This window comes from Panthera uncia, chromosome E3 (genome assembly GCF_023721935.1).
Source record: "Panthera uncia isolate 11264 chromosome E3, Puncia_PCG_1.0, whole genome shotgun sequence".
Lineage (NCBI taxonomy): Eukaryota > Metazoa > Chordata > Mammalia > Carnivora > Felidae > Panthera > Panthera uncia.
The window spans coordinates 26,734,101-26,761,542 of record NC_064815.1 but is presented as its reverse complement, the minus strand read 5'-3'; the positions used below and the strand labels follow the sequence as shown (position 1 = coordinate 26,761,542).

At 57.5% G+C, this 27,442-nt stretch overlaps 2 protein-coding genes across 2 annotated transcripts; one reads left to right on the top strand and one right to left on the bottom strand.

Moving 5' to 3' along the window:
• Positions 1 to 7,074: 7,074 nt before the first annotated feature.
• Positions 7,075 to 13,543, top strand: GNB2 (G protein subunit beta 2). Its single transcript, XM_049638837.1, has 10 exons — positions 7,075 to 7,234; positions 9,525 to 9,670; positions 9,873 to 9,911; positions 10,030 to 10,136; positions 10,467 to 10,530; positions 10,614 to 10,776; positions 10,871 to 10,937; positions 11,211 to 11,412; positions 11,503 to 11,719; positions 11,793 to 13,543. The coding sequence occupies exons 2-10, from the start codon at positions 9,614 to 9,616 to the stop codon at positions 11,897 to 11,899; spliced, it is 1,023 nt and encodes a 340-aa protein (XP_049494794.1). The 5' UTR covers positions 7,075 to 7,234; positions 9,525 to 9,613; the 3' UTR covers positions 11,900 to 13,543.
• GIGYF1 (GRB10 interacting GYF protein 1) lies at positions 12,619 to 27,330 on the bottom strand. The gene is given in 28 exon segments (XM_049638836.1): positions 12,619 to 15,046; positions 15,140 to 15,269; positions 15,362 to 15,519; positions 15,614 to 15,774; positions 15,872 to 16,062; positions 16,335 to 16,562; positions 16,683 to 16,829; positions 16,937 to 17,019; positions 17,175 to 17,275; positions 17,359 to 17,472; positions 17,560 to 17,660; positions 17,778 to 17,944; positions 18,093 to 18,264; positions 18,473 to 18,570; positions 18,735 to 18,872; positions 19,358 to 19,466; positions 19,587 to 19,840; positions 20,085 to 20,255; positions 20,476 to 20,516; positions 20,882 to 20,990; positions 21,102 to 21,150; positions 21,152 to 21,214; positions 21,376 to 21,471; positions 21,585 to 21,714; positions 21,809 to 21,923; positions 22,033 to 22,324; positions 23,062 to 23,280; positions 24,360 to 27,330. Coding segments are annotated over 25 exon segments (3,099 nt in total). The 5' UTR covers positions 21,844 to 21,923; positions 22,033 to 22,324; positions 23,062 to 23,280; positions 24,360 to 27,330; the 3' UTR covers positions 12,619 to 14,993.
• Positions 27,331 to 27,442: the final 112 nt, after the last annotated feature.

Sequence of the window (27,442 nt, the reverse complement as noted above, 5' to 3'; positions counted from 1 at the left end):
AATGCCCTCTCAGCGCGGCTCACGGCCCGTGGGCGGCGGCGGGATCAGCACCGAGGCGGCCGGACAGCTCCCGGGATCCCGGGCGGGGCGGGGCGGGGCGCGCAGTGGCCAATCAGGAGGTCGGATCCCCCGCCCCCAATGGCGCCGCAGATTGGCTGCGAGGCAAGACAATAACCCGACCGGGGGCCGCTGCTTTAAAGGGGCAGACACCAAAACTTCAGGATTGTGGGGAGGATAGCAAAGACTTTGAGACTGACCCTAAGGGATAACCAGGTAGAGAGCTGGCTGGAGTACAAAAGAGATGGAAATCTTGTCCATCTGGAGATCAGGACGCCGCAGGATGACTGATGGGGCCCCTGCTTCCTTACTGTTTTAAATGGGGTCGAGGAGAGGGCTCCGTAGTCCTGGAGTCTTCCATTCTCAGGCTCCTGAGCAAGGTTCCGTCATACCCAAGTCTGAATGAAATCGCCCGGTGAAGGAGGGAAAGGAAGAAGGGAAGAAGGAAAGAGAGAGGTACAGGAGGGGGTGTGTCTCCATCTTCTCCCTGTTTCTTTCCACCCTCGTCTTTCTAATGGCCCCTCTTTTCCTCTCCCGTCCCTGGCTCCTGGGCCCTATACATACACACGTGTACCGTGTTCACCCATTGGTGCTGAGCTAACCCATCTTTAGCTTCCTTTCCCCATCTATCTCTCCCCAGCTGTTCTCCTGGCCTGACACCACCTCCACAGCAGTTTTAATAGCAAAGGTCAGGGAGCTGCTTCTACAGACTCGCTTAGCTGAGAGACTCTTATGTGATGTGTGCCTGGTATGTATGTGCTTACACGTGTGGGGATATGTGTGCATGTGCATATGCATGTGTGTTCATATGTGCATGTGAATATGTGTGTGCTGAGGGCACTTCCACCTCCTTTCTGGGGTGGGGGGAGAGCATGGAGACCATGGATGGCACAGGAAGAGGGTACTGTGTGACAGCCAAAGCCCCTGAAGTTTCTCTGCTCACCAGATGCCCACTCTGGAAGAGATTCCACCTGTCTCCAGCCAAAGGACAGATAGTTTAAGATGGCTCATTGATTACCTACTGACAACAGTGGCCCTTCACATGCCCAAGGTTGGTTGGGAGTCCAGGCCTAGCTCTTCAGTCTGGAGGCATTCAGGCTTAAGTGCAAGAGGTGAGCTGTAGGGGAGAGAGCTGACTCAGTGCTGGGAAATTGAAATATTCCTGAGTGAGTTAGTCATTGGCCTCCATAAATTGAGACCTGGATGAATTGGATGAGTGCCCTCGACCTCTTGGCACCTGCATTCTTCATCTTACAAAATTATTATTATTATCGTTATTGTTATTGTTGCTGAGGTGAGGATTACAGGGACGCTGGAGTGGAAAGTGATTCTGTTCGTGACCTGCACCTCTCCTTTTGTTGACATTTGATGATGTTGCCTCACTTCCCCTGTAAATTCACCTTGTCAGTTCCCATCAGCCCTCCCCTACCTCCATTAGGATCTCAGATTCAGAGACTGCCCCAAGTCAGGAGAAACCTTACTGATCCTGGATCCAGCCCCTGGATTTTACAAAGGTTTCTGCAGATTGAGGCAAAGCCCTGTCTTGGGTCACAAAGCCCACTGGGGCAGAGCCAGGACTAGAACTTACACCTCTTATCAGCCAGTTGAGAGATGACCTTATTTCATAACACTTTTGTGTCCTGGTCCAAGCTTCACTGTCCCCATCTATAGTACTGCTGGTGGTAAGGACTCAATCTGATGCCAGAACCAAGTGCTTGGCTAAAAGCTAGGCCCACAGGACTAGTCAGTAAACGCTGGTCCTAAGAATGCTCTTGGGGAGTTTTTGAAGCTTAGGAAAGCTTATTATTCATAAGTTGGAAATCTGTAGTATTGTAATAAGAAGTGAATGTTCCTCTCACAGTTGGTGGAAAAACTATAGCTGGCTGACTACACAACTGGACTTGATTTACCTCCTAGTCAACCGTGGCCGATTTTCATTTGTCATTCCATCGTATTATGATTGTATCCTATTATGTCAGCGGTTAAGGTAAAATATTATTACTCTATTTCACTGTCCATTCATTGATTCAACAAACATCTTTGTGCGAAGCATGGGAATAGTGAAATGCATAAGATATAGCCCTGCTCTAGAGAAGTTTTGGTGTAGTGAGGAGCTCGGACATGCATGTAAGTGGGGTGAAATGGGGGCCCAGAGGAGGGAGGAGCTGCCTGTCTCTGAGAGTCCAGAGAGGCTCCTAGAAGTGAAGTTTGAGTTGAATTGTGAAGGACTAATAGGGTTCACTGGTGAACAAGGTGGGAAAGGTCTTCCACACAAAGACTGGCATGTCCAAAGTTCTAGAGACATGAACATTTGTGGCCTGTATGGAGTTAGGAGCTCAGTCTTGAAGGAGGGTTGCATATGAGCTGGTGGCAGAAACCAGAGTTAGGGGGAAATAAGACTGGAAAAGTAGTCAAACACCAATTTGTTCATGCCTAAACTCTATTTTTATTTAGCAAACACAAAACATCTGTTTTTAAGTGTTTTAAAACAACTGTTATAAGCACTTTATAAATGTCAAGTAGTTTAGTTCTCATCATGATCTGATTATTATCCCCATTTTGTAGGGGAAACAGGCATGGAGAGATTAAGCGACTTGCCCAAGGTCACTCAGCTGGTAAATGACAGAGCTGAGATTGGAACTGTGACATGTGAAAAGTATTGATCCTGGGGAAAATGTTGCTATGCTTCTATTAATTTCAAGGATGTTCTCAAGGTGCCTTGCAGACACCAGGAATAAAATGGCTCATATAACTTGATGTGACTCTCCTAAGGTTTCATATCTATCCTGGAAGATGGAGGGTTAAATAATTAATTCAACAAAGTCATCTGGAGGTTCGCACATTCCAGGCCCACAGTCAGGTTGGCCAAACCTGGACACCCGGTAATGATGTCAAAAGTAGTAGGTCCAGGACCCTCAGACCCCACACCTTGGACATGATTTGGCATCTTGTGAGTGTCTGTTCCTTGCTTTGGTGGGCTTCCCCCCGCCCCGCCCCAGTCCTCTGCCAGATAAATCAAGTGTCTTGGCTTCACAGGGAGCCCCTGCCTAGTGCAGGTGGCAAGGGCCCAGAAATAAACAGTCCAGTAAAGGCTGCAATAGGGACGGAGCCAGCACTGCAGTGGGGCACAGACAACAGTGTGGTCAGGGAGGCAATATTCAAAAGAAGCTTGAGAAAATAAACTGGATTTCCCCAGCTGAAAAGGAAATAGAACTGGAGTTGGGGTGGAAGGCATTCTGAGAGGGGACAAGACCCAGCCCTGTGTGTTATGCAAAGAAGTTTGGGTCTTCTCCTGAAACCAATAGGGAACTCATGCATGGTTTTGAACAGCAAAGTTATATGATCTAATTTGCATTTTAGAAAGATATGTCTGGCAGCTATTTGGTAGACGAATAGAGAGGAACCGTCCTAGAGGACAGGATATAGGCAAAAACCAGGGTAATAGCATTTGGCATACAGTAGAAGGGATGGATTTCAGCAATATACAAAAGGTAGCATTGACAAGATTTAGCCACCAGTGACATAGATTGCTAGCCTTATATCAACAGCCATCTCCCTTTTTTCTTTATTAATACCGTTTTAGCTGTGTGTATGATGAAAGACCACCTTCCTTGTAACTGGCCAACCTCTGAGCAGAAGTTAGTGCTTCTGCTTGGCAGGAAAGAACTTGTGCTTTCCACCCTACCCCCCTTCCCAATGGACGAAATTCAGGTATGATTGTGGAAGCTGCTTGGGGCACAATAGACACGGAGACGGAAGCTAGGGGTTCAGCATGGCAGAGATGTCCCCACAGTCCTGGAGGATCTATTTTAAAGTGGTCTCTTCAGCCACTGAATTTTTGGGATTCTTTGTTATAGCAGCTTGGCCTATACAGTAACTTGACCACCTTTGGATATGGGGAATGAGGGAGCGAGAAGCTCCTGAGGGGATAGTGACGCTGTTGACTAGGCCAGGAGATTCAGAAAAAGGGCAGGGTTGGGCAGGGTGGGGTGGGGTAGAAGAGGATTAATTTAGTTTTGAATGTGTTGAATGTGACATATTTGTGATCAGAGGTGTGTAGGAAATGTTTTAACAATCAGCCCTTCAGGCAAAGGCAGCTCTGATCTGAAGCAACTCCCAATGTCCATGGTGTAACTACTCCCACCATGACAATTAAAAGTTACTGCTATCAACCTGACTTCACTAAACAAGGAGTTGGGAAGAGAGGTGCACTCTGGGCTCTTGTGAGCTGGCCTGAACTGGCACAAGCTGACTCCAGCACACCACTGTCTGGGAACAAACAGATGATGATATTCAGGCTGCAGTTGGACATACACCAAGTCTACATCTGGGGAGAGATATCTGGGCTGGAGATGGAGCTTTGTGAGCGATTAGGGGACAGTTAAAGTCACAGTAACAGAGGGAGTCACCAGTGAGAAAAGGAGGCTGAAGTTGGGATCCTGTAGAAACTCTGTTTACAGATGCCCTGCGGAGGAGGACGAGAGGACCAAGGAGAAGCCTGAGAAAGAAGAGTTAGAGGAAGGAGGAAGTGTCCCATGACTCGTGAGAGTCAGGGTCTCCACATGTCCTCTAGGGCTTCTGCTTTCTCAGAGAAGTTGGTCGTCCACTGGCTACCTGTGTATCCTTCTCCTCCCCCAAACCCCATCCTTCCCATTATCATCTAAAGAATCTCCTACCAAAACCCAAATACCTTTATTTCAGATTCTCCTCTCACCACTGCCCCACCCTTCTACACCCCCTCCAGGACAAGATTCTCAGAGCTTTGGCCACTTTGACTGTCTCCACTGCCTCATTTCTCACCCTCAACCTATTGCAAGAAAAGCATTCATTGCAAGGGCTCCTGACAAAGTCACCCATGGCCTGCCTGTTTCTCAATGTCACGCACACTTCCCAGTGCAGGCTTGCCTCATCTCTCTGCAGCATTCAAAACAGTTTTACCATTCCCTTTTTGGAACATTCTTTTCTTTTGGGTTCCAGAACTCCACATTCTCCTGATTTTCCTGTTAGCTCTCTGGCTTCTTCTTTGGCAGCTTCCTCTCCTCTGCCTGACCTCTAATGTTGGAGTTCCTCAGGGCTTGGTCTTAGGCCATCTTGTCTTTTCCCTGAACCTCTTTATGACTTCATCTGCTCTAAAACGCCACTCATTCTTAAGGCTCTATTCCAACTCATACTCTTCTGCGGAGCCCCAGACCTGCGTTGACAACCACCCTCTGAGTATTCTGAGCACCTCTCCTAGGCACTGCAAACCTAACATGTCTCAACTTAAAATTTTTGATCTCCACCCTCCCCCCGCCAGTGTTCTGCTCTTAGTCAATGCACTTCCAAGCCACCAGCACTGATCGTCATTCCAACGATCATCTACCACTGCCTCCTCTGTAGATTATAACCTCCCTGCAGGCAGAGGAGGGTTCACAGTTCATGGTCATATCCTCAGTGCCCAGGACGGTGCCTGATGCATCATTGGGACTTAGGTGAATATTTGCTGAACGAGTTCAAACAAAGAAGCGTATTAGCATGGAAAGCAAAGCAAGAGGAAGCACTGTCAGATGCCCTACAGAGATTAATAAAATTGGGTTCTAGTCGTAGGCGGCCAGTTTTTTCTTCCTTCCTTCCTTCCTTTTCTTTTCTTTCTTAATGTTTTATTTATTTTGGAGAGAGCACAAGTGGGGGAGGGGCAGAGAAACAGAGAGAGAGGATCTGAAGTGGGCTCTGTGCTGACAGCAGTGAGTCTGATGTGGCGCTTGAACTCATGAACCATGAGATCATGACCTGAGCCGAACTAACCAACTTAGCCACCAAGGTGCCTCTGGGCTACCAGTTTTTTAAGTGACTTTGGGGAAGTCACTTTGTCCATCTGTAGACTGAGAGGAAACTGAAGGAAATTATCTGTAAGGTCCCTTCCATATGCTAATGCCTAATTGACATCTATCATCTACTGCTAATATATCCTTGAATTGGTGAGGGCACATACATGGGATTTGTGCATAAGACTGACTTTGTTTTCTTATTTTCTTAAAAATAGTGTGCTGTGAAAACTTTTTGTAATGCCTATAAGAAGTGTCTGTTTTGATACTTTCACTTTTCAATTGGATGAGGACTCAATGAAGGCTCTTCGGTGACTTGAACCTTCCAAAGCATGTCCACAATCCGTCAGACTCTCATAACAATCCAACGTGACTTGCAGGGCAGACAGGAAGGCAACACTTTCATTCTCATTCCTTTGCAGGGAGGGTCCACTGGAGGGTTACTCAAGAGGTTATTAGTATTGGTATCCCTGCACGTTAAGTCGCTAAAGCCACCCTGGTTCATATCTCAACTCTGCAGCCCTAGGAATCTGTTTCCACTACTATAAAATGGGGACAATGCCAGTACTTAAATTCACAGCACTGTCGTGAGGACTAAATAAGTATGGACCTCAAAAAATAGGAGTTGTTATTACAGTGTCATGCAGCCCGGCAGAGTTCTACAAAAGCCCAGGGGGCAACGCTGGGGAACTTCCTGGGCATGGATGGCTCTTCTCATCATTCTCAGGTTCAGGGTCCCGCACCATTCCTCGGGGACTTTCAGAAGCGTCCCTCTGCAGCCTCAAGACCGACTGCTCCGTCCCGCGCGGGTAGGGATCTCTCGAGCTCTGTCCTGGACCTTGGAGGGGCGTGGTCTCACTGGAGCAGGGGCGTGCCGAACTCAGAACTGGGGCGTCAAGCTCCCCTACCCAGTCTGGAGCCGCCCAATCCGGGAGGGTGGGTCACGTGACCAGAGAGCGGTTCCCCCCCCCCCCCCCGCTCCTGTGCCGATACCATCTCTTCCAGTCCCAGGGGGGATGTCCTGCTCCTTTTCAGAAAACGAAGCATTCTTTTTGGTCCGTTTTGCGTCGAAATAGTGTGGTGTGATATCTTTGTTGTGACGGGGTTAGTTCTTGCCCCTTAAGTGGTCTTTTGCCTTCTGGCCTCCCCCCACTAAGGAATTGGTCTCGCCCAGCCGGGCCCTGGGCGCGGCGGCGACGGCCGCGTCACTGGCGGGCGGGATCCCTCCGCTCTGGGGAGAGCAGCGCTGGACGGTTGAGTTGGGGTGACTGAGGAAATCCATCCGCGTCGCCGCCGCTGCCGCCTCCGCCGCGGAGGAAGACAGGACCTCCCGCGCTGCTCTAGCGACCCTTCGCAGAGTCCCACCGCCACAGGTACCTCCGCTGGCAAAAGGAGTCCTTCTCTCCCCCAGCCCCAAATTCCCATGGGGGAACCTCTCTTCCTTCTGTCTCCTGGTCTGGCCTCTCGGGAGCGGACGTAGCACCCTAGACCTCCCCTCCCTTCCTCTGGCTCCGTCGCTCCCAAACCCGGAAGGGGAACTGGGGTGGGGGGGACCCTTGTTCCCAGAAATGCACGCGCTCCTTGCACCGTCCGAGGCGTTTTGCCTGACCCCAGACCCTGTCGCAGCCCCTCCTGCCTCTTGCTCCCTGAGAAGTTTGGGGGCCAAATTCCGGGCTTTCTGTAGGCCCCGTCCCGCCCCCTTTCCCCCCGATCACCGCCCTCTCGTTTGCCCCTGGGTAGCACCCCTCGTGTCCTCTTTGCACCTCTGGCGGTATTCGCCTTGCAAAACTCCAGAATCTTCAGAGAGGCAGGCAAGGCCGCGAGGCCACCCTTCCCTTCGCCTCCACCCTACCCTCAGATCCCTTGGGTTCTGTCGGTGTTTTCTGGCCATATTACCCTAGACCGGAGACCTCGGCACCCTGCTCCCTCTACTAGCCCTAACCTCAAGCCCAGCTCCTGGGCGCCCTCACCCCACGCCTAGCTTTCTTTTGGGCAAAATGGAGGTCGTGGGGGCCGAAGGGCCAGGCCCACTGCGCTTTGCAGCGCGGCACCGGCCCGCGCCTTCCAGCTGCCAGATCCGGGACCCTCCCATGTCCCCTCCCCTTCGCCCCGCCAGACCCGCGGAGGCGGTGGCACCCCTGTTTCTCCTTGGGGCCCCGGCTACTGTATGCCCAGAATCCGGGGGCAGCCGAGGGGGCTCCGGCGAGTGATGGGGACTGAGGGCTGGGAGCGTCGCCCCCGCCCCCAGCGGCTTCTTCCTGGCCTGCTTCCTTCTGCCCCCAGCTTCTGGCATTGCCGCCCGGCCTGGGCTGCTGGCGGCTAGAAGGAAGAGGCTTTGTCCTGAGCTGGGGCGGTGAAGTGGGAGACTCTGCCCCCCCCCCCCCGCTTTTTTGGAAGGGCATCCCCCGGCGCGAGCGTAAAACGCTGAACTGACAGAGGGGAAATGTCAGGGGGAAAGAGGAACGCCCAGGGCCTGGGGGAAGTGGGAGCTGGGTGGGGGACGCCTGGGTCGGCAGAGAGCAGTGTGCATGGCCTGATCACACAGGTGTCCAAAGAGTGGGGCAGGACTCCGGGGCCCTGGAGCGGAGCCAGCCTGGCCCCTGGGGCCCCGGCGCGGAGCCCAGGGACTGGGCTTCTGGGGTGCCGAGGGCGCGAGGCCGGGCCGCTTGGGGCCGCCAGCTCTCCCGCCCGCCCGCGCCTGGGAGAGAGCAGCTCCGCGCCTCGGGGCCGGGGACCTCTCCTCGGAGCACTAATTACTCGAGAACGGCTCCCACGGGCTTACTGCGGGCGCGCCGGGGCGGGCGGCCTCGGCGCTGGAGGGAGCAGCGACTAGGGGCTGCCTTCCCCTCCACCTTCGCCTCCGCCCGCCGGGGGCGGCTAATGGGGCGCAGCCGGCCCGGGGATTATCCGGGGTGAGCCGTCCCGAACCTATTAGCGCCAATCGGCTTTCCCAAATCCTGTAAACAGCCACCCTGGCCGGTTCTGGGTCGGGGCGGGAGGCTGGGTCGGGCGGGGGCGATGGGGCCGGGGGTGGGGTCACCCACCCTACAGGTCTCTGCCGTGGATGCGGTTGCCTTGGCAACAGGGCTAGGGTGGGGGCACTTCACCAATGAGGTGCTCTCAGTCCGGGTGACGGTTGCCTAGGCAACCCCACGAACAGCCCAGCTTCCCCCTCTGGTCTCCCCCACCCCAGTCGAAGCTGGGGTATGTGTGGAGGGTGTGCGGCGTGTGGGGGTGAATTTAAAGAGGCACCGCCCCTTTTAAAATTAGGTGCTAGGAGGGCGGTGTCTGTGCGGCCCGGGAGGACGCCAGGTTTGTTTTCTAAGGGACTCTCCCCGCCCCCCTCCTCCTCCCCCCCCCCTTCAGTTCCTGCCGCGGGTGTCCCGCCCGAGCTGCTGTCCGAGGGAGGGGTTTCCCCTGCGCTTCCTCTTGCACTTCCCGCTCCGTTTCCGGGGGGCGGAAGATTAGGGAAGTCAGCTCTTCCTGGGCAACGTCCCTTCTGTGCCAGAGACCCCAATTCAGCCTGGGGGACCGCGGCCGCCGTTGCTGTCCCCTCCCCCCTCCGACCGGCGCTTACCCCTTCCGGGCCGGGCTTCAACCCCGCCTTTTTCCCCCCTTCTTCTCCGGCGGCCTTGGGCCTGACGTCAGCCCTGCATCCCCCAGGCCTCGGGCCAGCGGCGAGGAGCTGTCTCCCCCAGCCCCCGTCCCGCGGCCCCCAGCCGCCCCCAACCCCGCCCCACGGGCCCGGCGCCATGAGTGAGCTGGAGCAACTGAGACAGGAGGCTGAGCAGCTCCGGAACCAGATCCGGGTGAGGGCCTGGCCGCTGGGCTGGGGAGGCTGAGCAGGCGGGGCCAGGTGGCCTGCACGTACTGGGTGGGGGGAGGGATTTGTGTGTGTGTGTGGCTATCCTAGTAGCTCCCTGTCTTCTCTCCACTCCCCTGTCACCTCTTTCCCTGTCTCCTCCTCGCCTCTCCTGTCTCTCTGATGGTTCTGCCATCCATCTCTTACAGGATGCCCGAAAAGCATGTGGGGATTCAACACTGACCCAGGTGAGATGAATCCAGGGCCGGACTTGGGGTTTAGGGAAGGAGCAAGTGTTAGAGGCATACTGCTTGGTGGGCCACACCACCTCGAACCTCCCTGAGCCCATTCTGCTTCTACCTCCAGATCACAGCTGGGCTGGACCCAGTGGGGAGAATTCAGATGAGGACACGGAGGACCCTCCGCGGGCACCTGGCAAAAATCTATGCCATGCACTGGGGGACAGATTCAAGGTGTGGTGTGCGAGTGGTTGGGGCTGTGTGCCGAGCTTTTGTGTTGCCCTGGGCTGAACATAGCAGGCAGAGTGGGGTGAGGGTTGCAACCTTGCTGATCTGGTGGGATGAACAGGATCCCCATGTTGTGGACGTATTTGGGGAGGCCATGGCTCCCAGTCCCAGGGGGTGGGAAATAGGACCGAATGAACAGGGACTTCTGGGCTGCTGCTGGGAGTAGTCTCAGAGGGCCTCCCACCAGATGGGTGAAGGGGGGGGGAAAGGTGTCCTGCCTCCGGGGGGAGCTTCCTACCCTGACTCCTCTGCCTCTTCCCTGCCACTTTTTAAAAGGCTGCTGGTCAGCGCCTCCCAGGACGGGAAGCTCATCATCTGGGACAGCTATACCACCAACAAGGTAGAGGTGGTGCCTGAGGCTGGATGGGGCTGGGCTGCAGGCCCTGGCTGGCTCTGACCTTGGGCACTGCTCCTCCTCTCTAGGTCCATGCCATCCCTCTGCGCTCCTCCTGGGTCATGACCTGTGCCTACGCGCCCTCAGGGAACTTTGTGGCCTGTGGGGGGTTGGACAACATCTGCTCCATCTACAGCCTCAAGACCCGTGAGGGCAATGTCAGGGTCAGCCGGGAGCTGCCTGGCCACACTGGTGAGAAGGACCTGGCAGGGTTTGGGTGCTGTTGCGGGGGGAGGGGCTGTGCTGCCCTCCCTTAGAGACCCGGCTGACCAGCCCCTTTCCCCAGGGTACCTGTCATGCTGCCGCTTCCTGGATGACAACCAAATCATCACCAGCTCTGGGGACACGACCTGGTGAGGCCCTGCCAGGGCTACGTAGTCAGGGCTCACCAGTACTTCCTCCCCGGGGGGGCCCCTGCCTTGGTGCTTAGCATGTAGTACACGCCCTGAGAGGGTGAGGGGCTTCTGAACACTCTGCCTCCCTTTCCTGTGACCCAGTGGCCCCCCCCCCCCCCCCCCGCCATGCCCCTTCCTTGGAGGAGGCTCTGTCAGGGCTGGGCTCACTTGGAGGGGAAGGGGGGCAGGGACCTCTCTCTGACCCCTTCCTTCTTCCTGTCATCTCTCCAGTGCCCTTTGGGACATTGAGACAGGACAGCAGACGGTGGGTTTTGCCGGACACAGTGGAGATGTGATGTCCCTGTCGCTGGCCCCTGATGGCCGCACCTTTGTGTCAGGTGCCTGTGACGCCTCCATCAAGCTGTGGGACGTTCGGGATTCTATGTGCCGACAGACCTTCATTGGCCACGAATCAGACATCAATGCCGTGGCTGTAAGTTCTGGACAGAGCTGGGCCGGCCTGTCTCTGCCAGGCTCCTGGCCTTTCTGTGCCCTCATCCCACTCTGGTCCCATGTCCTGCAGTTCTTCCCCAATGGCTATGCCTTCACCACGGGCTCTGATGATGCCACGTGCCGCCTCTTTGACCTGCGGGCCGACCAGGAGCTCCTCATGTACTCCCACGACAACATCATCTGCGGCATCACCTCTGTTGCCTTCTCCCGCAGCGGCCGGCTGCTGCTCGCTGGCTACGACGACTTCAACTGCAACATCTGGGACGCCATGAAGGGTGATCGTGCAGGTGCGCTGGGGATGGGCGGGGGCGGGGGCCGGGGCCGCCAGCCGGTGGGAGTTCTGATGTTCTTTCCACACAGGTGTCCTTGCTGGCCACGACAACCGCGTGAGCTGCCTTGGGGTCACTGATGATGGCATGGCTGTGGCCACAGGCTCCTGGGACTCCTTCCTCAAGATCTGGAACTAACAGCTGCCACCCCACTGAGCCCAGGCCAGGAGGGGCCCTGCCCATGCCCACACTACAGACCGGGAGCTTTGGGGCTGGGTGTACACCAAGCCCCCTTCCCCGGGCCACCGGGCCTTGGGTCCCTGCTCCCCTACCCAGGTTTGGTTCCTCCCGGGGGCCCCCACTGTGGAGATGAAGATGGGATAGAATGGGGGGAGAGGAGGGGCAGAAAGCCCTCATCCTTTTGCTGCCCTGGGGTTGGGGCCTCATCCCTCTGGAGGGCCAGAGGCAGGAGGTAGAAACTCCAGGGGCTGGCTTTTTTAAAACTGGTTTTATTTTAATTTTTATTATATTTTCAGTTTTTCCATAAAGGAACCAATTCCAACTCTGTACCTGGTCTCTACCCTTGTGTCTTTCTCAGTGCAGATCTCTGTCCCCAGGGCAGACAAGGGCGGGGGGGGGGGGGGGGCAGGAGTTTGGGCCCTTGTAAGTAAGGGCCAGAGAGAAACTCCCACTCCTTCTCCAGCCCAAGCGGAAGTCAAGCAGGAGGACCTGCCCAGCAAGGCCACGGGTGCTCTCACACACTCACACACACACACACACACACACACACACACACAGCCCCCAGACTCTGGCTGGCTGACCACAGCTGCCCCGGCCCACAGCTCAGTTCCTAGCTCAGAGCTGTCTTTCCGATCACAATGCCCCTTTCCCCAAGACAAGACACAGAATCAAGAGGGGAGAACACACACCAAGTTTTATTGGGGAAAGGGGAATATTTACAGGGGCAGGTAGAAGAGAGGGGAGTCACACAGGGTGAGGGTGGGGGGAGATTGTGGGTCCAAGGCAGACAAGGGGATACAGAACAGCCCCTGCACCCACCCCAACCCAGGAGGGTGGGAGAGCAGCTGGGGCCCAGGAAGACGGGTGGGAAAGGACAGCAATGGGGGTGGAGTCCCTGGGCTGGGGGGCTCAGGGGCTTGTAAACATTGACCACTCTCAGAAGGGGATGGGGGTGGGAGAGGGCCCCCCCTACACTTCCTCACAGGGTTAAGGCCTCTCCAGGCTCAAGGGCCCCCTAAGTTCAAAGTCTCTTTAGCTGGGGGGAAGGGGAAGGAAGAAACAGGGAAGAGTGTCACCCCCCTCCCCTGCATTGGCTGCGGCAGGGGTGGGGGCGGTTACATTCAGTCACAACAGTACTCCCCCGACACCTCTAATGCCGCCAAATACTGGCGTGAGGAAAGGGGGAGCTGGGGGGCCAGCAGCAGCAAGACATTTCCCCCTGGCCCATCACCCCTTATTGCTTTAGAGAGAATATTGTCTTTTCACGGACGCTAACACTGTTGAAACCAGGGAGAAGCAGGTGGAGGGTGCCCCTCCACCCCCGAGGCCAGCTTTATCCCCCAACACTGACCCAGTTGCCACTTTGGTGCAAAACAAAACAAAACAAAACAAAAAAAGAAAAAAAATGTGGTCTAAGAATGGATGGGGAAAGAAAATGGGCCACTCCCCATTTCCCCAGGGCAGGAAGGACAAATACATTCATGGAGGGGAGGCAGTGGCAGATTCCTGCCCTAATACTGCACTCTGAGCAATGAGGTCAATGGGAGAAGTTAGATGAGAAACCCAAAAGATACAACAAACTGTTAAAAAAGAAAAGAAAAACACACACAAATGGAGACAAACCCAGGCAGGTGATTGGGAATGAGAAGTTGGTGAGCAACAGAAGGGTGGCCTTCCCCTGACCCAGGAGAGACGACACTTCTATTCTTGACCCCCACACCTTACCCAACATTAAAAACACATCAGGGGAGCAGGGAGGGGGAGAGGCCACCGGCTCCTCTCCCATTTGGTCAATGGGGGGGGGGGTTCAGAGCAGGGCTGGGTGGTCCACTTCCCACACAGCTGGCTGCAGGCGGGGGGAGCTCCATTCTGACAGCCCCCACACTGCAACCCGAAGCCCCATGCTGCCCACTCCCTTGGCCTCCTAGGCCCTCCTCTTGCCCCTTTCACAGGAGAAAACAGTCAGTAAGTGGTGCCTCTCTCTCCAGCTCCCGGAGGAACTGCTCTACTCCCACCTCGCACGGGGTTGAGGCAGAAGGCGCAGCAGGGGCTTGTGGCCCAAAGAATACATTCATGTGGCAAGGCAGGGAGCTGAGGCTTTCAGCTTCACACCCAGGCCGTCCCCCCAAATGGCAGCAGTGGGGGAAGCCCCTCACCAGGGCCAGAGTGGAAGTCCCGTCACCCTGACGGCCAGAAGAGATTGGCACCGGCTGGCCCTCTCCCCCTCCCCACCGTCAGCCAGCACAGGATGGCAGCCTAGAGAGCTGAGGCGGCCCGGCCCATTTGTGCAACTTTCCCCTAAAGCAGCAAAGCCAAGGGGCTACTTTGGCCCCCACCACGGACACCTCTGCCACGGTCACAGCAACAAAGGGAGCCGTTCACAGCGGGTCCGGCCGGCGGGGCTGAGGGGGCCTCGCTGTGCAAACTGCTGGCACCCCAGCTTCCAGTTACCCCAATGGCCCACCTTGCGGGGCAGGGAGGGTAAGTGCAGCCTTGGGGGCCAGGCAGGACAGGTCCATGGGGCCTGTGTCCCCACTGCCCCAAAATAACAGTGTGTTTTTTTCCTTAAATCTCCTAACCTTTTTTTTTCCATTTTCTTTTTTCTTAAAAAACAAAAACAAAAAACAAAACACACACACACACACACACACACACATACACAAAAAAAACCCCAAAAGACCTCTGTGGACCTTCCACTGTCACCCTCACTGTCCCTACAGGGGGAAGGGGTGCTTAGAGTCTAGTTTTTAACAATTTTTGTCTCTCCTAACAGTTTTCTTCAATGCGGTTTAAAATGCTTTTTAAAAAAAGAAAAAACAAAACAAAAAAAACCCCCAAAAAACAAAAAAACCAAAAACCCTTCCCCCCCAATCTGTAAAGTGCCTCGTGGTGGGTGAGTTAAGGTGCATCGTGTGGTTTGTAACAAGTGCTGGGGACCCTGCCCCTGCTTCCTCCTATGCTCCCGTGGGGAGCCTGCAGGCTGGGGACCCAAGGGTCCAAGCCGCTGCTGCTGCCCCTGGCCTACAGCCCAGGGGCTGGTGGGACGGGCTGGTCAGTAGTCATCCACGCTCTCGATCTCACCAGAAGGTCCGTGCAGGGAGTACCCTGAAGCCGGGGAGAAGCTGGGTTTGAGCTCTCCCCAGGCCCCCGCCCCGTACGAGTAAGAAGCCTCCTTCATGGCCGCACCCCCAAACTTACCCAAGATGCTGGGATCCGAGTGCAGCATCAGAGCCCGCCTCTTGGCCTTGCTGCCCTCCCCAGGGCCGAGTTTGGTGCTGTGGTTGGTCTGAAAGGCTGTCTGCAGGGAGCCGCCGCTCAGCCAAGCCTCCTGCGGGGCGCAGAAGGAAGCTGGGTCAGCGCGGTGTGGGGCGATCTCATCCCACCTCATCCCACCTGCCGGGGGAGCCAATGGAGCCTCACCTGCTGCCGCTGCTGGCTGGCTTTCTGTTTGGCCCTCCGCTCCAGGAACTGTTTGGCAAATTCTTTGGCTTCCAGCGTGTCCCCCAAGCAGGACCGGATATAATCGTGGACATCGTAGGGGGATTCTACCTCCTTGAGGATCGCTACAGCCATGGGCACTAAGGGGCAGGAGAGGCGGGCTGTCAGGGCCCACCCGATGCAGGTCGGGAAGCCCCGGGCCAGCCCGGCACCCTCAGGGGCTGCTGCCCATACCGTCCAGGCTGCCTGTGGTGCTCAGTGTGTGCAGCATCTGCTCACACCACTGGGTGAAGCCGTCCTGGGGCCTGGGGATGCCCTGGAGCAGCTTCAGCAGCTTCTCTTCCTCCTCTGTCTTTTTGCGCACAGGCCGGCCTGACAGGTGGCTGTACGAGTCACTGAGTAGGACGGGGACGAACCGGAGGCATGAAATCTGCTGAGGCAGGTCAGGGCCTCCCCCTCCGCCCCACCACGCAGACAGACCCCGGCACCCACCTGAGAGAGGGGCTGCTCCGGCTGTTCTTCAGGCCCAGGCTGCGGGCCAGGCTCCCGCTGCTCTTGAGGGTGTCCTCCCAGAGCCCCAGGCCACCGCTGCTGCTGCCCCCGCTCTTGTCGGGCCCGCCCCACAGTGGCCCAGCCTCAGACACCCACTGGTTCAGAGGAGCAGCGCCCAGGCCCCCGAGCTGCTACAGATGGCAGAAGTCAGGGTGACCCAAACACAGACACACACACTCCAAACAGCTAGGTGGGGAGGGGGGCTCGTTTAGGTGGCAGAGCGCAAGGTGAGGGCCGCCCAGAAGCGAGCGCCTTCAGAGTCAGGTCTGTACCTTGGGCTCAACCATCCCTCCCCCCGCTCCCCCCACCCCCGGTCACCCTGGGAACTGTAACTGGAAGGGGTTCCTGAGGGCTCAAGACCGGCCGATCGATCGGTGGGGGAAGGGCTGGCCCGCCTGCTCACCACACGGTGGTTGGGGGCCTGGGCCCGCGAAGGCTCCCGAGGCGGGGGCTGCTTATGCAGCTGCCGCTCGCCCTCCAGCTGCAGCTCCAGCAGCGTCTTCATGGACAGCCCCTGCTTGGCCAGGCCGGCCCACAACGGTGGCGGGGAGCTGGGTGCGGGGGACGCCGGGACGGCGGCCGCTGCCTGCTGCTGCTGCAGCAGCTTCAGCAGGAGCTCCTGCTGCCGCACCTGGAGCGGGGAGACGCGAGGAGACGCGAGGAGACGCGGTGAGACACGGGAAGACGCGGGGAGAGCGCGTGGCCGGCCGCGGGCCCCAGCCCGGCGGGGGAGGCCCAGCTGGGCACCCACCTGCTTGCGCCGGAACAGCTCCTCTTCTTCCTGCCGCCGCTTCTGCTCCTCCTGCTGCTGCTGCTGCTGCCGGCGCTTCTCCTCCCGCCGCTTGCGCTCCTCCTCCTCCCGCTTCGCCCTGAGCTCCACTTCTCTGCGCTCTTGGAACTGGCACAGGAAGCCAGCTCAGACGGCAGAGTGGGGGCACCCAGCCTTCCCCTGCGTCGGTCCGGCCCCTGCCACCCCAGGACCCCAGCCCCCTGAAGCCCACTCACTTTGTGTTGCAGCTGGAGTTGTTCTAGAATTGGACCCTGAGTCGAAGAGTTAATTGGTATGTCCCAAAGACTGGCCTCACCGCCTGCAGGAAGCAAAGCAGCTGCAGGAAGCAGCTCAGGGTGCCGCCGGGCTAGAGCGCAAGAGGGTGGGAGCAGACACAGAGCCCCTGGCCCGCCCCCCCGGGACTGGGGCACTGGGGTTCAGAAAGTGGGGGCAGGGGACAGGCTGGCCACACACCTGACTGTGATGAGGCTGAGGTATGTATGTCCCAGAGGGGGCCCGAATCCGGCACCGACAAGGACCGGTTCATGGTCGGGAGCAGGTTCTGGTCCCCGCCTCTGAGGAGCAGAGCGAGGATTCTCAGGACGGGAGTCCCTCTCGGCTCTGCCCACCTCCCCCCCTGCACAGACTGGCCCCGGACCTGGACGGTTTGAGAGCTTGGAGCTGCTGTAGGAACGCAGTGAGCTGCTGCTGGGGCGGCGTCAGGTCCCCCAGAGCGGCCTTTTCCCGGAGTGCGCACTGCGGGAGCTGCCGGCTGCAGACACGGAGACTGGTGTCGAGCGGGGAGAGGCCACACAGCCGGCGCCCGGCCTGACCCACAAGGCCTTCAAGGCCCCCGTACCTGCCGACCAGCTGCAGAAACTGCTGGTGCTGCAGCTGCTGGTACAAGGCCGCGGCCGCCAGCTCCTGCTGCTTCTTCAGCCGCTCCTGGTCCATGTTGCCCTGAGTGGGGGCCAGAGCGCTTCTGTGCCTCTGACCTGGTCTCGCTCCGCACCACCCGCCGCCATCCGTCCGGCTCCCGCTTCCCCGCCCTGCTCCTCTCCAGGTGGACGTGCTCACCAGCAGTGGGGGTGGTGAGGGTCCCGGGGCAAAGGGCACGCGACCCCACATCTTGATCACCTCACCCAGTGGCTGGAAGCCCTCATCACAGCCCCGCTTCACAAGCAGTGCCATGGAAAAATAGCCCGCCTGGAACCACTCCGCCATCTCCTGTGTTGTAAAGGGGCCTGGACCAAGGGAAAGGGGACTTCGGTCAGAAAGCTACGCCAGAGAAGCCCTGAACAAGAATGAGGTCGTCCTCCTGCCCACCCACCCCCGCCCCCCGAGCTCCCACTGCATGGCTCCCACTGCATGGCTCCCACTCCCCACGAGCACCTTGGATCTCCCCCTGTGGGTCCTTGTAGAACCACTTCCGGGCCGCACCGTGGCTGAGAGGGAGGGCAGTGGCAGCTGCTGAGTGGCGCAGACCCTGGGCCTGCATGGCAGCCGTGAACTGCTCTTCCTCCAGGGAGCTGTCCTGCAGGGAGGCCACCAGCTTCTCTGCCTCCTGGGAGACCAGGGAGAGAGGGAAGGCTCAACGGCCCAAGAAGGCAACACCAAGACGAGGCCGAGGCTGAGGTCAGGGTGGAACCGGGAGGTCAGATCACAAGGCAGACAGACGGGGAAAGTAGGAACTGGGGGGCGACAGATGGAACAACGGCCCCCTGTCCTCTGTAGGGGAGGATCCCTAGAACCTTCTTAGGCTTCTCCCACACCTGCTGCAGGTGCTTCAGGCCTTCATCATCCTCCAGATCTCCGGGTGGACCAGGGGGTGAGCCCACCCCGGGACTCAGCTGCATCCCCCTCATATCGTCTAGGAGTGAAGACAGGAAGTGCAACAGAAGATCCCGAGACAGGAAGGAAACACCCCCCCCCCCCAACCACCCTCATTCCAGAGGAGAGGGCTGTGATTCTAGCTCTCTCCCCGCCCCCTCCAAGGAAGGGGAGCGTCCCCCGCCCCCATCAACCCTAGGCTACCTTCAGTCGCCGGCAGGTCTTTCTCTGTAGCATCGTCGCCTTCCCCGTTAGTTCCCCAGAGCGGGCCCAAGGTGGGCAGTGGGGGTGGGGAGCTGGAGTTTTCCTCCTGGGGAGGCAGTGGGGTCAGCTCCTTCCCTCCTGAAAGAGAAGGGCAATTACCAGAATTCAAAACCAACCGGCTGGAAGGCCTTACAGATGACTTGGCATAAACCCTCCATCTGTGGCCAGAATCTAGGCCTCTGGACACCGAATCCTCCCACCTAGCTTTGGTCGACCCCGCTAACATCCAACCAATCAGCACCACAAACCCCACTTTGCGACACCAGACACGTCGGGAGCGTGTCCGGGTCACCGCCTAGGGCTGTACACGCAACACCACTCTTGGCACCACGTTCCTTAAGTCCTCCAAGGAATTTTCACAGGTCATCTTGATTACATCGGGGTTTCGCCTGGCACCCTGCCTTTCAGACAGCCCCGTTGCGTTCCTCCCGCCCGACGACACCCGCTGTTCTCACAGGCCACCTTCTCCTGAAGGCGGGTGGACAGCTGGTGCCTAGCCTGGTGAGGGCCTTCTGCCTGCCCGCCTCCTCTCCTCCCCACCCCACCCTGCTCCTTGGGCTCACCCGCCTCAGGGCCCGCCTCATCTAGCGCTTCAGAAGGTTCTTCCTCCTCTTCCTCCAGGCCCTGGAAGTCGAGCTCCTGCTCCTCAGGAATAGGCTCCTTGGGGCCCTTCTGCATGGGGTTACGGAACCCGGTGGGGACGAGGGGCAGAGGATGAGTGGGAGAGGCCCCTGCTGGGGTAGGTCCCACCACCCGCCAGCACAGACCTTCCCCTCGCCCCCTCACGAATACCTTGAGAGGCAGAAAGGCCCCAGAGGCATCAAAGGTGCCCATCTCCTCATCCTCATCGTCCAGGCACCATTCGGGGAGCCCATCCTTGTCCTCCTCAAAGCCGTCAGGCCCTCGGCACCTCCGCAGGTGAGCGCTGCCTCCCCCACCCCGCCCCTCCTCTTCACCACACCCTCCTCGATCCCCTCGAATATCAAATTCAAACTTGCGACGCCGGTCCCCATGTTCCCGCCAGCCAGCAGAGCGGGGACCGCTATCTGGGCAGAAAAAGTCAAGAGAAGGAGAATCAGTATCCTGGGCAAGCTGGCTTTCGCTCTTCTGCTGCCCACTGGGAACCCCCGGCCCCCGCGCCCCCACCGGGAACCGGCATCTCCAAGTCTGCCCTCCCACCCGCTCCACTGCAGGAAACTTTTTGTTCCCTCCACCCGGCTGCGGGAACACACCCTCAGGAAGCTCTTGCCACCAATGCCCCCCACAACACCCATCCGGCCCCAACCTCACCAGGGCTGGCTGAGCGCCAGCGGTCGCCATCTCGCCGGGGTCCTGCCCCAAGTCTCCAACTGCCTTCCTCCTCTTCCTCTTGCTCCTCTCGGAGAGAACGCCAGTTCTCGCTATCTGAGCGGGCATGTTCCTTCCTCGGGCCAGCCCCTCCCTCCTCAAACCCGGATCGCGCTTGGAGACGGGAAGACACAGTCAGTGGAAGGGCAGCCACGGTTCCTGGAAGACTCTTACTACACACCTCGTGATAAAGGAGGAGCCCAGCTCTGGGCCCTCCTGCTCCCACCACCTCCCCCGGGAAACACCTTCCCCTCATGTGGTCACCCATTTCAGTCCTCCCCCCACCTCTCAGGGACCCTCAGGACCCGGCCATCGCCCTTGTCACTCTCCATACCTCCATCCCTCCTGGCTGACTTCTCAAACCTTCTCTCGCCTCTGCGGAAGGAAAAGGTGTTGGTCAAACCAGGACAGCTTCCCCTCCCCAACCTGCAGCATCTCTGCACAACTTGTCCCTTCTGCCCGGAGAGGGGGGGGGGGGGGGGGGGGGGGGGGGGGGGGGGCAGTTAGGGAAAAGTCAGTCTTGGGAGGGAGCCCAAGGGGACACATTAGAATAGGAGGTCACAGGACAAATGGGAAGAGAGGAAGGCAGCAGGGAGCTGGGAGGCAAAGAGGAAGACTTGTGACCAAGGCTTATTCAGCAAATCCCCTGCTGCTCTCTAATGCCAAAGGCGCGGAACCACTCCACACGACACCAGAACCCGCCACAGGGCTTCTCTGCTCTGCCATGATGCTGCTAGCACCTGTCATCCCAACTCTGGCTACGCTGGATCTCCCGGGGGTTTCGGCCAAAGGCCCCTTCGCCTTCTTCGATGCTTCTTTGGTAAAAGCAACTGTCACCACGGCCTCGGCCTGGAGAAAGGAGGAGATGCACGTGGGAAGCCTGCCCGATCGTCTCTCTGCACCCTCAAAACCATGGGCCCCACCTCGGCCCGCCCCCGGACACGTGGTCACCCCCTCTACCTCGGCTCCGAGTGCTGCCCCTGCCGCGGGAGGCGCCACCTAGGGGGGGGGCCGGCCCCCTTCCCCATCAGCCTCAGCACAGCCACACTGTTCACTGACAGGGAGAAGTTTCTCTGAGGAGGGAGCCAGGGGTGGGAGTGAGGACCCAGGCACCCGCCGCCCCCCCCACCCCGCCCAGAACCACAACCTCCACCACCTGTCTTTCCCGCTTTGGCCCCTCTCTCCAAGATGGAGACCCAGCACCCTGCCCTGCAAGGCTCCGGCCCAGGCCCACCTGCTCCTCCTCAGTCAAAGGCTCCAGCGCCAGGGGCTGCAGTGGCTCCTCCTGCAGCACCGCAGCAAACTCCTTGTCCTGCAGCTCATCGGGTACCTGTCAACCGGGGCAGAGCGGAGGTCCCACGTGCTCCTGGACCCCCTCCACTGGCTGAGACCAAACGGGCAGGGCAACAGGGCCACGCACTCCACGCTCTCGCCTAGCCCCACCTTGTTCTCCTTGACGTAGAGAGCCAGCATCTCTTCTCGCCCGTAGCGATAGTCAGCCAGCTTGTATTTGGGCATGGCAGGGGACGGGGGTGGAGAGGCCACACTGCCACCGCTGGAAAGGGCCCTCAGCCTAGAAAAGGGACACAGGAAAGGAGAGAAACAGGAATCCGGGCAGCCCTCTTCTTCCTGGTTTCTCTGAGCCATCCAAAGCATGTGTGACTCACCACTCAGGCCCAAAATTGAGGGTCTCTGCTGCCATTGTGGAGCCAGGTGTATCCTCAAGGTCCGAGGGGCTGAAGTGACAAGGGGGGGGGGACCTGGCGTTCACTCTCCAAACACCTGTGGAGACACGGGGACACTAGGCCTCGGAGACAACACATCACACACCTAGAAAACCACAAGAAGAGAAAAAATGGAATCCCGCCTAATGAACTCTGAAAGGACTCACCTAAGCCAGCCACGTGCCACTCACACCATGAGTTAAGTGAACTGTCGCGACGGGGGAAGACCTGGGGGAAGGAAGGAAACAGGGCAGCCGGAGCCCTTTCCAGCTTCAACAAAGGATACCTCCCTCTACCCCAGACTTACTTGGCAGCCTTGCCCCAGGAAGCAGGTAGGGCCAGGCCGGGGCTCTCTTCAGGCAGGGGCCTGTGCTGGAATGAACCAAGGTCTCCAAGCTACAGGACGCTGACCTGACTACAGTGGTGTCCAGGGAGGGAGCTTCACATCAGGGAAAGATCCTTACGGAGAGGCAAGAAAACAAAACTGGGGTTAAACTAACGGGCCGGATGGGTCTCCCCACCTCTGGCCCTCCCCTGGCCCGCAACATGGGGAGATCCACAGCTGCGGGAGGCTTCTAGTTACCCGGCGCAGGGAGCCACGGACCCTGCTCTTTCTCATCTCTGTCCCCCCCGCTAGGCCTTAAGACCAGTTAATTGACCCAGCAGAGCTAACAGAGGCGTTGGCATTGTGGCAGAGCACGCCAGGTACCTCTCCAGGCCTAAGCGCCCCCGCAGGGTGGCGTGGTATTTGGGAAGGGGCTGGTTGAGGCATGGGGGACACTGAGAACAAAGGTAAAACACAAGCAAGCAAGGAAACCAACAAACAAAACATCAGAGCCACAAATACCCTAGAGACAAAAAAACATCAGTTATGGAAAGAATTACAAATGCAACCTAGGAGCAAAATTACCTCCCTCCTGGAAACTCTCAGGGCCGCCTATTTGGCGGCTAGAATCCAGGGATTCCATTTGGGGGGAAAGCCAGTGGAATGGGAGCGGCGGTGAGGAGCCCCTCCCCCAGGGCCAAAGACAGGGCAAACGGAAGGCCATAGGCAGGTGAGTCCAGCCAGTGCCCCCTTGGCCTGGTTTACCCAACAGGAATCCACACTTTTCCAGGGATCGGGAAGAGCCCCATCACAACTACTAAGAACCAAAAAGGGAACATTATGCTACAAACTAGGCAAAAGCCCCTCTCACCATAAAGTAAAAATGAGGTTGACAGAAGTAGTGGCAGTGACCTGTCCTCCTAAGGAACAGCAGGAGAGGCTCTCAGGGGGCAGCGCATCCCTGGCGGTTCTGAGCAAGGATGGGTGGGTGAGGTCTCAGGGAGCTGCACAAGGGCTTCCCTCACTGGCTGGGGAGGAGGCCGGACCAGAGTGCCTCCACGGTTTCCATCAAGTCCAAGACTCCACGATTCTGCGAAGAAAGGCGGAAGGGTTTCTTCCAGAGGGGTCAAGGGGCAGTAGCTCTCACAGCTGCAGATGGGAAGACAAAGCAGAACACCATGACAGAAGTGCGACCCGCTTCCAAAATCCTGGTGTCCTAGGAGGAAACCCAGCTTTGGAGGTTGTCTAGAACAGGGTGGACTTGTCCCTGGCATGACCATCTCTTCTGCAACAGCCCCAACTGGACATTCCTGGTGACAGAGCACACCACGGCACACGTGGCTCTCAGGAGACGCATGGTGTTGAAAAGGGGCACCTGGGTGGCTTAGTCCATTAAGCGTCTGACTTCGGCTCCGGTCACGATCTCGTTGTTCATGGGTTCGAGCCTCTCATTGGGCTCTGTGCTGACAGCTCAGAGCCTGGAGCCTGCTTTGGACCCTGTGTCTCCCTCTCTCTCTCTCTGCCCCTCCTCCACTCATGCTCTGCCTCTCTCAAAAATAAATAAAAACATTTGAAAAGCTCTTCCTTTCACTGGATTCACGCAGGCCTCCCAGGACAACAGAGTAAGGTTCCTTCTTTCCATGCTACAGCCCTTACCTAATCTGCCCAATCAACCTTGAAGACACTATGCTAAATGAAACAGCCCAGTCACAAAAGAGCAAACACCACAGGATTCCTCGTTTGAGATTCCTTGAGCAGCCAAATTTAGAGACACATAGAACAATAGGGGCCAGGGCTGGGAAGTGTTTAATAGGCAAGAAGTTTCAGCCAAAGTGGGACCAACGAAAGAGTTCTGAAGATGGGACAGTGGGGACAGTTGCACAACGTGAACGTACTTAACCTTGCAGAATCGTACACTCAAAAATGGTTAAATGGCCTGTTTTACCACCCCGCCACCCCGGCAGGAGGAAAAAAAAAAAAAGGTTTAGGGGGAAAAAAAGAGACATTTGGGAATACCTATTACATACCGAGGTCCTCCTCACTCCAAAGAAAACACCCCACATTCCTGCAAACAAACCTCAGGAGAGGCTGTTCTGAGCCTCTTGCGATTCTTTCCAGAAGAGCCCCATCCTCATGGAAGTCCACTGTGAGACAACAGGGACAACTCACCCTCCCTCCCTTCCAGGGAGTGGCAAAGGCAGCTCTCCTCTTCCGGCCTTCACCTTTCTGTCCCGGTCGCAGACTGGCAAACTGAGGAAAAGTGGTTCCCGGTGTGAGAAGCAGGGAAACTGCAGAAGCAAGGAAAGGCAGTCAGGGCAGAGGAAGCAGAGGAGCGGCTGGAGGAAAGTCACGTCTCCGGGCTGGCCTGGCCACAGGGGGACCTGGTCCAGCAGCCGGTGGCTGTCGGGTCGTCCTTCAGACCAAAGGAAGCACTGCAAAGCAGCACACGAGCTGCCAGTGGTTCCCACCTTCCGACCAGGCGTGCTTCTGTGTCCTCTGAGCCAGGGGTTCTCAACTGGGGGCGCCTGCACTCCAGGGCACATGTGGCGGTATCTGGACACGGTTTTGGTAGGCATGACTTGAAAGGCGCTACTGGCCTCCAACAAGGCGCATGACAGCCCCCCACAACAAGAAATTAGTGGGCCCAATGCGGCGACAGTGCCCGGGCTGAGGACGCCTCCTCCATATCACAAGCGCAGGTAAAGCCTGCTCTGTGTTTACGGGGAAGAACAGAAGACAGGAGAAACCAAATTTATTCCAGTTCAGTCTCCCCTAAAAGCAGGGAAATCTTTTCCTAATTATACCGTCCCTTGAGAGAAATCTGAAACCCTGCCAGGAGGGAAATCCTTAAAGAGATGAAAACAATTGTGCAAAGTTTCTCTATCACAAACTCTCGAAGCCACCTGTTTGGATCCCTTTCCAGTGAAGGAAAGGGCCGGGACAGAGAGCAGACAGGACTGGGGGCAGCACCCTTTCCTGGCTTCTTGATCTAAGCGTCTCCTCTAGGCTCTTTCCCGCTTACCCGCCACCCCTACCTTCAGCACCTGCCTGCCTCATCTGCCTGCCCGGCTCCCTCCATCCCTCTGCCCCATCTTCTTTCTCAGGCCTTGGTACACCCTCTCCCTCCGAGCTTTAGATTTATTGCTATTAAAAGGCTGCCCCCTGCTGGAGTTGAGGGAAAAAGATATACTGGTCCAGGGTGTTCACAACAGGCTTGCAGGAACAGGAGGGAAGCCTGTTCTCTGGGGTTCAGAACCCTGAGAAGAAAAAGATCCCAAGAATGGGCAGTCCTAGCACACGCTAAGTTAACGTTATTTCCTCATTCCATCAACCCTAAAATTAGCCCCATTCCAGAGCTATGTGCCTTGGCACAGAAAGGTACCACTATTAACAGAAGTGGAGTCCTAAATTCCCCAACATCTGAGCAACCAACAACCGCCCAGTCCCAAACCTGTTGGGAAGTGACTCTGCCCTTTCTCAGGATGCGAAGACCCTCCAGGCCCAGGAGGGTAACTGAGAAAGCTCAGAAAGGGGTGCAAGCCCATGTTTCCCCCACCTGGTGAGCGATCCCAGCTCTCTCCTCTCTGAGCCATCATGACAAATAACGCCCCTTGGCACGTTTACCAGTTAAGTTTTCAAAGCGCTTTCACACTTTACCTCATTTGATCCCTTCTACCCACTTGCCCAGTCTTGGGACCTAGCCAGGGAAAACAAGGAAGGATGCAGCTGGCCCCACAGGGGACCCCATGTCCCCAGACACTCTGTTTGAGACTGGAGAAGGGATGCACTAGCAGCAGAAGCACCCTGAGTACTTTGTGAGTTTCAGGCCGTTTTAAATTTCCTTTAGTTTTATAAATCTTTCACGTAGCAATCTCTTCTCCCTTGCTGTTTAAATTGAGACTACTCTTTCTACCCCTAACTCCAACCACAGACAACAACAAACTACAGTCCTTTAATTTCTCAAACGGCAACAATACTAATCTGTCCCCTGGCTTAAAAAGCCGGGCCAGAGGTCTAGGAACACAACTCACTTGACTGTAATCACCATATAGGTCTCCTAAGGCCCTGGGTCCCCAGACCAAGGCAGCAACACAAAATCCAGATCCGTCTCGATCCTTCCCAATTACACACCAGGCCAACAACTAGAAACTAAGACTGGAGCTGAGTGAGGGTGGGTGGCCTGAGACACACAGGGAACAGTACAGATGAAGGACCTAGAGAGCAAACTCCCACATCGTGAGTGGCAAAGGGGACTAGCCTGTCGGCGCCCATAGGGCTTCAGATGCAGAGGCGGGGGGGTGGAGGGCTAAGGTACAACTGCCAGCTCAGAGGAGCAGTGGAGAGATTGTGTGGAGGCTGATCTTTGGGCAAACAGCAATAAGGAGAGGGCAGTGAGACTGGGGCGGGTGGAGGAAAGAATGGGCCAACAACAATTGACTTAGCATCTCCCAGGGCCGGGGCCCTATGAAGGACCAGACCTGGGAGCTTACTGGGAATTCTAGTAACGGCTGGGTAAGAAATGCGAGATGAGGGTTGCTTTTAAGTTAACTTAGGAAGGAAGAAGAAGGAGGGGGAAAAAAAAAAAAAGCCAAAGTGTGAGGGGCCGTGGCCGGGGAGCTGCTGCATCAGAGGCGCTGGGCTGGGAAGAGCCTGGCCTGGAGACAGGAGAGACTTAGGTGTTGAAAACGGTCAGGCAACAGGGAGCAAGGAGACCCCAATGACCAAGCACTAATGTCGCTCGTGGAAAGGAGATTTAGGTGAAGACCCAGTGGAGGTGCTTTGGTTAAGAGGAAAGGCTTCCACGTTGGCCAAAGTCACGGAACGCCTGGACTTTCAGAGCCGCTGGGCCCAGCTAATTACGATAAGAGCCCGGAGGCACGCCGGGGAAGTCTCCGGGGACCGCCGGGCATTAGGGTCGGGGGGCCCCGGGCGGGCCAGGCGGAGGATGCGGATGGACGGGAGGGGGCCGGGCAGGGCTGCCGAGGAGCCCGAGGGCGACCGTTAGGAGCGCGGGGGTGGGAAGGAGGCGGGCCGCCCGGGAGGACGGCGTGCCCTTCAGGGAGGGGGCGCCAGGTGCGCGGGGCGAGGGCGGCCGCCCCCCGGGAGGGGCCCGACCTCCCTCGGGGCCGTGCCGGGGAAGGGCCGGCGGGAGTGCGGACGCACCGGGCGGCTGCGGCGGCGGCGGCGGCCTGGGCAGAGGCGCGGGAGGGTCCGTGCCGGCGGCCCGCGCTCTCGCTCTGGCTCTCGCAGGC

Excerpts from the sequence above, each read along its gene's own strand:
- GNB2 (XM_049638837.1), top strand. The coding sequence starts at position 9,614 with ATGAGTGAGCTGGAGCAACTGAGACAGGAGGCTGAGCAGCTCCGGAAC. Across the intron at positions 9,912-10,029 it reads GGGATTCAACACTGACCCAG|ATCACAGCTGGGCTGGACCC; the intron begins GTGAGATGAATC and ends TTCTACCTCCAG. Across the intron at positions 10,777-10,870 it reads GGAGCTGCCTGGCCACACTG|GGTACCTGTCATGCTGCCGC; the intron begins GTGAGAAGGACC and ends CCCTTTCCCCAG.